Below are 11,561 nucleotides of genomic sequence, written 5' to 3'. Positions count from 1 at the left end.
ACACATTTAAGATCTCCAGACTTTATTCTTACCCATCAGCTTTAAAAAACAAACAAACCCGGCATCTGCTCAACATGGAAATACATTTTACATGCTGTTATTGAAAAGTACACATACCGGTAGTTGCTTTAACACCCCCCCACCACCACCAACCAGCCAGTGGCCTGACCTACAGCATGGACTGATCATTACCGTATTTTTTGGTCCATAGGACGCTCCGGACCATAAGATGCACATATTTCTAAAGGGGGGAAAGCAGGAAAAAAATCTCCCCGGTTTTCGTCCTCTGTGGAGGAGAGGCTTCACAGAGCAGGGAAGGGCGGCGGGCGGCTGCCACCTGCCCCTCCTTCCCTGCTCTGTGATGCATCTCCGCTGCCCCCCCCCCACCACCGTGGCTCGTAAAAGCCTGCTTTCTGCATCAGCGCGGGGAGTTGGGTGGTGGAGGAAGCAGCTGGGATCCTGGCTGCTTTCCCTACCACCCAGCGCCCCGCGCCAATCCAAAAAGCCTGATTTTGGGATCAGCGGGCAGCGCAGAGGGTGGAGGAAGCAGCTGGGATGCTGCCGCTTCCTCCACCACCCCAGGCGCCGCGCGCCGATCCCAAAAGCCTGCTTTTGGGATTGGCGGGTGGTGCGGAGGAGGAACTTCTGGATTCACCCCGCAGCCTCCGTTCGCAGAAACATGCAGAAACAACATCTCCGCTGCCGCCTCTCGTCGAACGCAGCGGGGAGCGAAGACTTCGCTCCATAAGACACACCAACATTTCCCCTTCCTTTTTAGGAGGGAAAAAGTGTGTCTTATGGAGTGAAAAATACGGTACTTACTAGAACATACTTAAATGGAGGCTAGGAAAGACTAATCAGGTGCTGCTGTGAGTCTAACACACTGAGAAGAGGCATTCTTCCTGGTTAATTGCAATTTAAATTGTGGCTGATACTGAAAATACCGGTAGGTCAATTCCCCTACTTTATTAAAATAAGCCAGCAAATGGGCACTTGGGGAGGGCAGGGGCAGTTTACTACACTTGGATTTCTCTGGCTTTGCAAAAACATTCTGAAGTTCTGCAATAAATTGGGCTTGACACTGCTTAATGTCAAGATAACTACGTCCCCCACATCCCATCACAATATAAGATTAACAGAGAATGAGGAAACAATCCCGAAGACTTCATGTCCTTTTACAAGAAAGGTAAACTTAAGGGAGCATTCTGTCTCATGTGGACCTGTGGGTCTACATTCTTATGGGAAAACAATCCTGCCATCAAACAAAGTAACTTTTGCAGTTACATCAACTTCAATAGGTATTTTCAGGTAATATAGGCGGCATAAACTTATTTGGAAAACCTCTTCTAAAGTGTATAGGAATGAGAAGTAGGATTAAGCAGAGTAGGGCAAGCCAGTTACTACCTTGGCAAGTGTGTAAGGATATAAAAAACTACAATACCTTCATGACAGTTGTAAATCCATTTTTGAGGTTTATTCTACAGGGGAGAAGTCTTCCCAGGTTCTTGTGGATGGGGAAAGCATAGCTTCCATTTAAACAAGACAATGAGGTATGTATAGCAGAATTATGGTTTGCATTTTTCTGGTATTTCCATTTTAGAAGGGTGTCATTCCACAGCAAAATGAGTACACCGGTGTAGCCTCTATACTTGCTACAAGACAGGATCCAAGCATTAGGCCTCCAGCTGAGCAAAGAATCTCCTCCCATTTCTTCTTTGGTTTAGGTCCAGTCAGAGTTGAAGACTTTCAGTAAATAGTACACCAGTTGCTTCCATCACTGGGCATCAGTCCCCCAGTGATAAGAAGAATCAAGTCCACAAACCACCAGATCCCAAGTCCTCCAAGAGTGAGCAGTTTCCCCACAGCTGTGCCTGTGTGCCCCAGGCAGAAGCGATCCACTCCGAAGCAGCCCAAGAAAAAGGAGTAGAGGAGAGTAGTTATGAAGTAGTGCCCCGTGTATCTGAGATAGAACAAAATTAGATAAAACTTTCACATGGCAAGCTGGTATCCACCCTTGCCCTCACTGTACAACAGTTCCCTCTAATGGGCATAAAGGAGCATGCACAGAATCTCTAGGTATTTACTTAAAATGTACCAGACCAGGGGTTGTCAACCTAGTCCCTACCGCCCACTAGTGTGCATTTCAGGATTCTAGGTGGGCGGTAGGGGGTTCTATGGCACAAGCTGAACCCTCCTTCCGTCGAGCACTGGGGGGTGGTAAGGAAATTTTACCATCAAGAAAGATGCATCAGTGGGTGGTAGGTATAAAAATGTTGATTACCCCTGTACTAGATACAGGTGGGTAGCCGTGTTGGTCTGCCATAGTCGAAACAAAATAGGAAACAAAATAGGAAATTAGGGTGATCAGCTGATAGGTGTGGAAAACCTGTTGACAACGGCTGCAATTAGTCTTGCAGGGAAAGGCAAGGGGTGAGATGGCTAAAGATAGCTTTGTTATGTATAATGAGATAAGAATCCAATGTCTTTGTTCAAACCAGCTGATCACCCATTCCCACCACCCTTCTGAGTAATACCCCTCCCCACTCCCTCACTATATTTAAGGATCTGGTGACTTCTGTTTCAGTGTATCTGAAGAAGTGTGCATGCACACGAAAGCTCATACCAAGAACAAACTCAGTTGGTCTCTAAGGTGCTACTGGAAAGAATTTCCTATTTTGTTTCCTATTTTGTTTCCCCTGTACTAGACTGTGCCTACGTAGACCTTGGCTGGAACAGTGAAGAGACCTGCATTTACTTAGTTTGTGAGCAAGAATAGTTCCTTACGCTTGAAGTCAGTAAGACACAATATGGGAGAGGAGAGTCAGATCTGTCTCGCATAGGACTCATCCACACTTCCTGCTGCGCTTTCTAGGCACACGCCCATGTTCTCTAGGTCCATTTTCAATGTTGTTGGTGGTGGTGGTGGTGGTTGTTTTGTCCTGCCGTTTTCCCCAGGGAAAACCTGCTGTTTACCTCTGACTTGGAACAAACTGCAATTCACAGAAAACCCAATTGATGTTTGTTCCAATTCAGTGGCAAACAACATCTGTGTCATGGCTGGACCAAAAAAAAAGCAGCTTGGACATGGAGCTGTGGCTAGAAAGTATGGCACAAACAGAAGTGGGGATGAGCCTGTCACACAATGAATGTTGAAAAATAAATTCTGGGTTCAATAATCTCAAAAAAACAAAACAAAAAGGAAACTCACTTTATGCATGGCTTATTCCCCCGTCGAAAGGTCCGCTGGCCTGCACATTCGATGCCATCCAGTGCCTTGCATTGGACCTGAGTGTGGCTCACATCACTATATGCCTGACCACCAAACTATTACAGGGACAAAACAACAACAGCGGACAGAATTGAGAATTTATTGGGCTAGATTCCTTGTTTTAAGTATACATTTTCCATAGTGATTACATTTATCTTGGAACACAGGGAGCAGGAAATTGAGCCTCTCTTTATCCCTACCCCAAATTTGTCAGACATTTATCTAATATTAGAGTAGCAAAATAATCCCTTTTAAGCCCACCTTGAGACATCCATAGCCCAGTTCCTCTCGTGCACTTGCATTTCCACCATGATCCATGGGAGCCTCACACTCTACAAACTCCTCAGGTCTGCAAATAAACCACAAAGTGAGTTTCATTTTGAGAAGAAGTGCTCCAGAGTTAAGTTTCAGAAGCACCAAGGACCAAGAGCTGGAACAAAGGTCAAAGTCAGAACACAGCAGTAATTCATGAATGTTCCCCAGTTTCATTAGATTGATCAGGCTAGCATCAATTTAACCCCATCCCTTCTCCAGTCTGCTTCCACAGCAGCCCCTCCAGCGTACCTTCCTAACTGGGGCAGGTTACTGCTTGCATCTCACCTTCATCCTTGATGCCAGACACCAGCCACCAAGATTAATATTCCATTTCCAACACACTCCCTTCTCCCTTTCCTATCAACCATCCCCTCTCTTTGCCCAACTTCAACTTCATCCACTCCCCTCCAGGCCTTTGGTCTTGCCTCGTTTGCTCCGATTCATATCCCAGCCCTAGACTTTGGCAACCCCTTTGTCTTCCACCCCGGCACCACTCATCCTTCTATGCCTTCCACTGTTAAAAAACCCTTTGTGTTCCATCCTTACCCCTTTAGTTTTTCACACAAGAACTAAACTAAACTAAAGTAAGGAGCTTTCACACCTGTGTGCACAGAAAGCAGCAGTTTACGCCAGTAGCAACTGGATTTGCATCTGTGTTTAAACCACCATCTCTGCTGACTCCTACTTCTGAGCTGGTGGTATATAAGTAAAGTCTTTTATTGCTGAAGTTTCTGTCTGGATTTTTAAAAAACGTTAACAATGTAATAAGTACAGAAGTAATTTTTTAAAAGTTGACCTTAGAGTGTAGGAGTGAATGTGCCCTAAGTCACAATGCCTATCACTGTACCCAGGGCCATTCCAAGACATTTTGGCAACAGAGAAGCAGCAAAACATTGTGCCACCCTCCACCGGCCTCAAATTATGACCCCAGGAGCAGTCCCTGCCATTTCCTCCCTGGGGTGGGAGGAAACCAGCAGCACCTCCTATTCACCGAGATGCCACTGTAGAGGCTGCATGGGGCAGGGGCTGCCGAGGAAGCGGCAGATCTGGCCTCCAAGAAACACACCACAGCAGTAGCTATTGTAGCACTGGCTGCAGCACTGGTGATACATTCCTTGGAGGCCAGATCTACTGCCCCTGTGGATCCTGACTCCTGCCCCCAGAGGTTGTGGCCTCACCTTGCAGTCCTCACTGCACTCCTCAGCGCTTTTGAACACCCACCAGGGCCCACCAATTTTGATGCTTCCTCTGGCCCTCACCACACTGGGCAGCAAGAAACTACAGGACACAATTTAAAATTTCCAACAGTGCCCTAGGGCAGGGCTGTAGCTACCAGGGGGTGGGGGCTAGCTGGGTTTTTTACCTTAGGATGGTGAAGCCTCCAGAGAGGTGCCATTGAGACTCACATCCTGTGTGTAAATACACAAATGCGTGGGAGAGGGGGGTGCCAAACTGAGTCTCTGACCCGGGTGAAATAAAGCATAGTTTTGCCACTGCCAAGGGTGCCCAAAATAGCATTTCTCCAGGCTGCTTAATGTGACAGCTGGCCAGTGCCAGCCAGAGGCATACCTCTGCCAAGCAGACCTGCCAAGGTTTTTTTTTTTTTTTTTTAACATTTAGACCCCCCCCCCCTTTCCTCCAAGGAGTTCCAGGTGGCAAACACAGTTCTTCCTCTCCTCATTTATCCTCCCAGCAACACTGAGAAGTTGTGAGGCTTAGAGCATGAGCCTCTTGGGTTGTGGGTTCGAGCCCCGCGATGGGCACAAGATTCCTGCACTGCTGCATGGGGTTGGACTAGATGAACCCCATTATCCCTTCCAAATCCACAGTTCTGTGATTCTAGGACCCAAGGACACCCAGCGAGCTTCATGGCTGTGGTAGGATCTGAACCCTGGCCTCGGCGATCCCAGTCACAAATCCCAGCCTGACCTCATCTGCCTGCTGGCCCCCATATCCTTTTAACTCCCTTCCCATATTCCACTACCAGGGAGCCTAGTGGTTACTGTGCCTCACTGGGGAATGGGAGAGACCAGGGTGCGAATCCAGGCTGCGCCGGGAAGCTGCTTCTCAGGGTTAAAGCGAGGGGGGGTAAGATGTGCGCCGCCGCCTCGACCTCCTCAGCGGAACAGGCGGTACAGAGAAAGCTCCTCTCCTCCCCGCCCCGCCCCGCCCCATTGGTCCGCCTTCTCTTCCGCCCAGGCAAGCCCCGCCCCCTCCCGGAAGTCTCGCGGGACCTTACAGGTGGTCGCAGCGAACGAGCGGTCCGTGGGGGCCTTGGCCTTCGCAGGAGAAGGCGCCTCCCCCGGCGCTGGCGGCGGGCTCCGGGTCGAGCTGCTCTGCGGGGCTGTGGGTGGCGTTGTGCTGGTGGCTCCGAGGCACGCCCTGCAGGAGGAGCAGGTTGCCCAGCAGCAGCGCCGCCTGCCCACACAGCAGCGCGTAGCAAAGCGGCGGCCCTCGGCCAGCCATGGTGGCCGCCGCGCTAAGAGGCTCCTCCGGAAGTTACCCAGAAAACCCGCGCTCCGCCTCGGCCTCGCCTCCCCCGCGCTCCGCCAATAAGGAAAGGGGATTTCTCTTCCAGCCAGTCGGAGGCGGGAAGAGCGGCCCATCGGCCACTGAGGAAACCGGTAGAGGGCCGCGCCGCGTACATTTCCGGTGGAGGGGGAAATGCGTCATAGGGCGGGGTAAGCAGGAAGGCCTCTTTAAAACGTGTGGATTAGCTAGGCGCTGCCGGACTACAACCAGCAGCGGTCAGGGATGTTGGGAATTGTAGTCCAGCTGCCTCTCTAGGGCAACCTTGCCGGCTTTTCCAGCGCACCTGCGATTGGCTGCCAGGCTGCCGCCGCAAACCAATGAAAAAAGAGAGTTAAGGAAACGCGTCTGAATTTCAAATGGTCTCGATACAGGTGGGTAGCCGTGTTGGTCTGCCATAGTCAAAACAACATAAAATAAAAAATTCTTTCCAGTAGCACCTTAGAGACCAACTAAGTTTGTTCTTGGTATGAGCTTTCGTGTGCATGCACACTTCTTCAGATGGTCTCGAGTCACTTCGCGATGACCTCCTGTTAAAGCATCTAGTCTAGCCGGATACGTTTGCAGAAAGTTTGTATATGAATTTATATTTAAATTTTAAATTATTTTTATTGCGTTCTCAAATATATAGGAACATCAAAAAAGAGATAACAACATATACAAAAAACAATAACCCATCATTCTTTCCGACGTAGGACAGATATAATAATAAAGTCATGAATATACAGACATTTCATTAAAAAGAAGTAACGAAAAGTAAAAAGGAGAAAGTCCTTTGTGGCACAAAATAGGTCAAACCTGTTTTTGGTGGCTGACATGTATTTTTCACATTTGATGTATTGACATATGAAATAGGGCCCAACCTGAATGTTTGAGGTATCTCTTTCCCTTGTAATAAGTGTATGTTATGGGTAAAAGGTAAAGGGTAGGGACCCCTGACCATTAGGTCCAGTCGCGGACGACTCGGGTTGCAGCGCTCATCTCGCTTTATTGGCCGAGGGAGCCGGAGTACAGCTTCCAGGTCATGTGGCCAGCATGAATAAGCTGCTTCTGGCGAAACCAGAGCAGCGCACGGAAACATCATTTACCTTCCTGCCAGAGCGGTACCATTTATCTTCTTGCACTTTGACATGCTTTCAAACTGCTAGGTTGGCAGGAGCAGGGACCGAGCAACGGGAGCTCACCCTATCGTGGGGATTCGAACCCCGGACCTTCTGATTGGCAAGCCCTAGGCTCAGTGGTTTAGACCACAGCACCACCCGCACCCCCCACATTATGGGTAATTTTCTTCAATATTGCTGTTTTGCTATACCTTGGTTGAAGAAACAAATGGTCCAGGTTTTTGCATTGGAGTGTCTATAGTTTGTGGAGAGGTTTTAGGATGTCAGCTGGACACTGAACATTTGTCCGATTTAATAGTACTTGCAGGACAGTTATATGTTGTGGGTCATCCCACACTTTCGGCTGTATTTTCCCATCACTTTCCTTGGCAAAAAAGTTTATTTTAATTTTTTTTTATTAATTTTGTAAGATATAAAATAGTAACATAATCATACATGAAAAAACAAACATTTTAAAGAAAAAACAAGAAAAAAGAACAATCTATCAATCACATAACTTATTATTTACATTGATAGGTGATTTCCTCCAGTTCCCCCCTTCTGAATTTTATTTCCCTAATCTTCTATGGCAGTTTCTAAGGGTTAATACCTTATCCAATATCCTTATCCAATATTTTCTTCTAAAACATCTGTAATGGACTACTTCCTAAAATATTGCAAAAAACCTATATCTACTTCCTTCGGCAATACTAAATACTTTTTCAAATAAATTTTAAATTTCTCCCAATCTTCCTCCACCGTCTCCTCTCCTTGATTGTGGAGTCTCCCAATCAGCTCGGCAAGTTCCCTGAAGTCCATCATCTTCATTTGCCATTCGCCTATTGTTGGTAATTCTTGGCTCTTCCAGTTCTTAGCAAGTAGTAGCCTCACAGCAGTTGCGGCATACGAAAAGAATGTTAAGTTATTTTAGGGATTTCCTCTCCTACCATTCCCAGCAAAAAGGCTTCTGGTTTCTTAATAAAAGTGTCTTTCAACACTTTTTTCATTTCATTATAAATCTTTTCCCAGAAGTCTTACTTTGGGGCACGTCCACCACATGCGGAAAAGGGTCCCTTCTTTTTCTTTACATTTCCAACATTTATTATCAGATGTATGATAGATTTTTTGCAAGCCTTACAGGTGTTAGATACTATCTATACATCATTTTCATTATATTTTCTTTCAAAGCAGTACATGCCGTAAACTTGATCCCTTTTTCCCAGTCTTTAAGCATAATATTGTGCCCCACATCCTTAGCCCATCCTATCATTACCGATTTCACTTGCTCATCCTTCATATGCCATTCCAACAGTAAATCTTGGAAAGATTTTTACTTTTTGTATGCAACAGTTTGCATTCCAATCTGGATTTTTCTAATTGAAAACCAGTATTTTTTATTGTCAACCTTAAACATTTCATTGATCTGATGATATTGCAACCAATCATTTAAATTATCTTTAAGCTGTTCATAAGACTTTAATTTAAATTTATTATCAACCTCCATCAAGAGATCACTATATTTCAACCACTTGGATTCCATATTTAATCTTTTATGGGCCTTAGCCTCTAGTGGTGAGATCCATCTTGGTGTTTTTCTTTCTAAAAAATCTTTATTACCTGGTCCATACGTTGAACAATGATTTTCTGATTATATGGTTTTTGAAACCACTGTGGGCCGTTATTTTGTTATACCATAGATAAGCATGCCATCAAAATGCATTATCAAAACCCAAACCACCTCTTTCCTTTACATCTGTTAAGAGTTTGTACTTAATTCTTGGTTTCTTCCCCTGCCAGATAAATTTAGATAATGCTTTTTGCCATTCTTTAAAGCATTTCATGTTGTCTATGATGGGTAACACTTGTAATATAAACAGCATTTTTGGCAAAACATTCATTTTCACAGCAGATATTGAACCCGAAAATGATAATTTCAGATTAGACCATATATCCAGATCTCTCCTGATTTCATTCCATAACTTAACATAATTATCCTTCTACAGATTCATTTTTTTTACAGTCAGATTAACACCAAGATATTTCACCTTTTTGACAAACTTCAACCCAGTGTTCTCCTCAATTCTAGTAATCTCCTCAATAGAGATATTTTTTCCTAACACTTTGGTTTTACTCTTATCCAATCTAAAACCTGCAAGTTTTCCAAATTCTTGTATCAGTTCCAGTGCTTTACTTGCACTGGATTCTGGATTCTGTAATGTCAGCACTGTCATCAGCAAAGGCTTTCAATTTGTACTGTTTCGGCCCTACCACAATACCTTTTACTTCTTCATTTTTCCTTAACATATTCAGCAACACCTCCTTGAGATAAATGATAGATGGGAGAGTGGGCACTTAGCACAAAAGTTCTGATTATCCTGCAGAAACCTCAATTTGCTGATATGTTGTTAAATCCCAACTGCAAAGTAGCAGCAGCCTGGAAAGGCCCCCAGTGTTTGGGAAATACTTTGGCTATGTGCTATAAATTCCATACATTTTGCTTCACATAATTATCCCTGTTATGTACTGACAGAAAGCACTTGCTGGTGATAAGCTGTTTGAGATACTGTGCTGCTGAATGCAAGTGTTATTGCAAACCATATAATAAACCAGGGCTCCCTGATGTGGGAGCAGGCCCCTAGGGGAAGCTGCTTATTTGTTTTTGTTTTTTTTAACAAAAAATTATTGGTTTTCCACATCAAAAAGAACAAATACAACAAAGAAACAACAAGTAATAACAATCATTCAAAGAAAAAACAAATACTACAAACAACATCAACAAAATAAAAGAAAACAAATACATACCTTACACACAGGAACACACCAACTATTAATTATAATCTTATTCCAAATCTTATTGGGGGGACTTCCCCCGTTCTCTCTCCTGCATTCAGTTCTAATTTACTTTAGTAACTTTTCTAATTATTTTAACTATTCATTCACCATCATTCTTCTTCTTCTTCTCAACATCTTATGTCATTTAACTTTTAAATAAAAAATACCACATCATATTGCAAATCTTAACTTCTTATAACCTTTTCTTTCTCTTAGTTCCATAAAACTGCTGCTCTTATTACTTCTAATGCATACCTTATGAAATATTAAACCAACACAATATCATAAAAAGCCCAAGTATTTCTTCTCTATTCCAGATCAATTTTTACTCTCTGACTTCGGGGTACCGTGATAAGCCTTCCTGATTAATCATATATATTCTTTCACCCTACCCCCCTTCTTGCCATTTTCTCTCCTCCCATCACAGTCACCCACCAGACTTCCCCCCAACCTTTTCCCAAACCATAATCCAGAATGTCATCTTTTCCTTGATATCCAAAAACTAAAACATTGTCCCAAAGCATCTTTGCTGAACTCTTCAAAAGAAATACTACATCGCCACCAAGCATCTCCACTTCAGTCTTCAAGTCAGATTGTAATTGTAATTTCCAGGATTGTTGTTCCTGCGTTTCTGGGCTCCCACCCCAGAAAGCCGTTATAACGTCACAATAACCAGTCCCGGACCTCTCACGTCGACAAGACTTTTCTTCTTTTTGGAGTTGCGTCTTCTCTACTTCAGATAAAATCCCTGAGCATCGCTCTCTAATTGTTTCTTTGAGTTCCTTAGCAAAGTTCTTAAAAGCAGTTCCAATCTCAGAGAATCTTTCGGTGACATTCTGTTGCGAAAGTTCTAGTTTCAGAAGAATTTTCCTTTGTCCTAAAGTAGAAACGAAACCAAAAAGGGCAGAAGTAGGCAGGAAATAACCAAGTTCAGTACTTTTCCATCTTCAAATCTCAAATTACAGCCGCCATTTCCCCCTGATCAGAGTGCAAACATTTTTCACCTTATAATCCAGTCTCTCAGAGGAAATACCTCAAAATTCTCAGTCCACCCCTGAGGGAAGCTGCTTATTTGATGGCTGCACACTGGCAGAAACCTCGTCTGCTACAAATGTGAGTTCAGACCAGAACAAAAGTAAAGTGCAGCTTGGTCCAACCAAAGGTTTGCACTGTCCACTGAAACAGTGGTCAAGCCAGTGCTGACCCAGTGTGTGTTAGCTGTGAAAAAGGCAAATTCCATGCTGGGGGTCATTAGGAAAAGAATTGAAAATAATGTATTACACAATTACTGTACTGACTCACACTTGCATACATGAAAGAGTTAACCTGAGTTGTAAGCTCCTTACCAGAGTGAGTGTGCCTTAGCAGGTTTCTCTGCTCCCCACTGTCCTGGTTCTCAGTTTTTTCTCTTTGTGCTTCCTGGAACAAGCAAACAAGGAGTCATGCAGACAATGGCTCCCAGTTGAAAGAAAAACCAAATGAACTGAATATCTCCAAAGGGGAGATTTAAAAACCTG

General features: G+C 44.4%; 1 protein-coding gene across 1 annotated transcript; it reads right to left on the bottom strand.

Moving 5' to 3' along the window:
- Positions 1-1,446: 1,446 nt before the first annotated feature.
- Positions 1,447-6,064, bottom strand: TM2D2 (TM2 domain containing 2). Its single transcript, XM_033171650.1, has 4 exons — positions 5,823-6,064; positions 3,530-3,617; positions 3,209-3,324; positions 1,447-1,960 (listed from the first exon to the last, which is right to left on the bottom strand). The coding sequence occupies exons 1-4, from the start codon at positions 6,047-6,049 to the stop codon at positions 1,747-1,749; spliced, it is 645 nt and encodes a 214-aa protein (XP_033027541.1). The 5' UTR covers positions 6,050-6,064; the 3' UTR covers positions 1,447-1,746.
- Positions 6,065-11,561: the final 5,497 nt, after the last annotated feature.

Source organism: Lacerta agilis, chromosome 15 (assembly GCF_009819535.1).
Source record: "Lacerta agilis isolate rLacAgi1 chromosome 15, rLacAgi1.pri, whole genome shotgun sequence".
In the NCBI taxonomy this organism is placed as follows: domain Eukaryota; kingdom Metazoa; phylum Chordata; class Lepidosauria; order Squamata; family Lacertidae; genus Lacerta; species Lacerta agilis.
This window is presented reverse-complemented; position numbering and strand designations above follow the sequence as displayed.

Coding starts and splice junctions, on each gene's coding strand:
- TM2D2 (XM_033171650.1), bottom strand. CDS start 6,049: ATGGCTGGCCGAGGGCCGCCGCTTTGCTACGCGCTGCTGTGTGGGCAG. Junction 3,325..3,529: donor TGGGCTATGGATGTCTCAAG/GTGGGCTTAAAA, acceptor TCCCTGTAATAG/TTTGGTGGTCAGGCATATAG. Junction 1,961..3,208: donor GGGAATAAGCCATGCATAAA/GTGAGTTTCCTT, acceptor GTTCTATCTCAG/ATACACGGGGCACTACTTCA.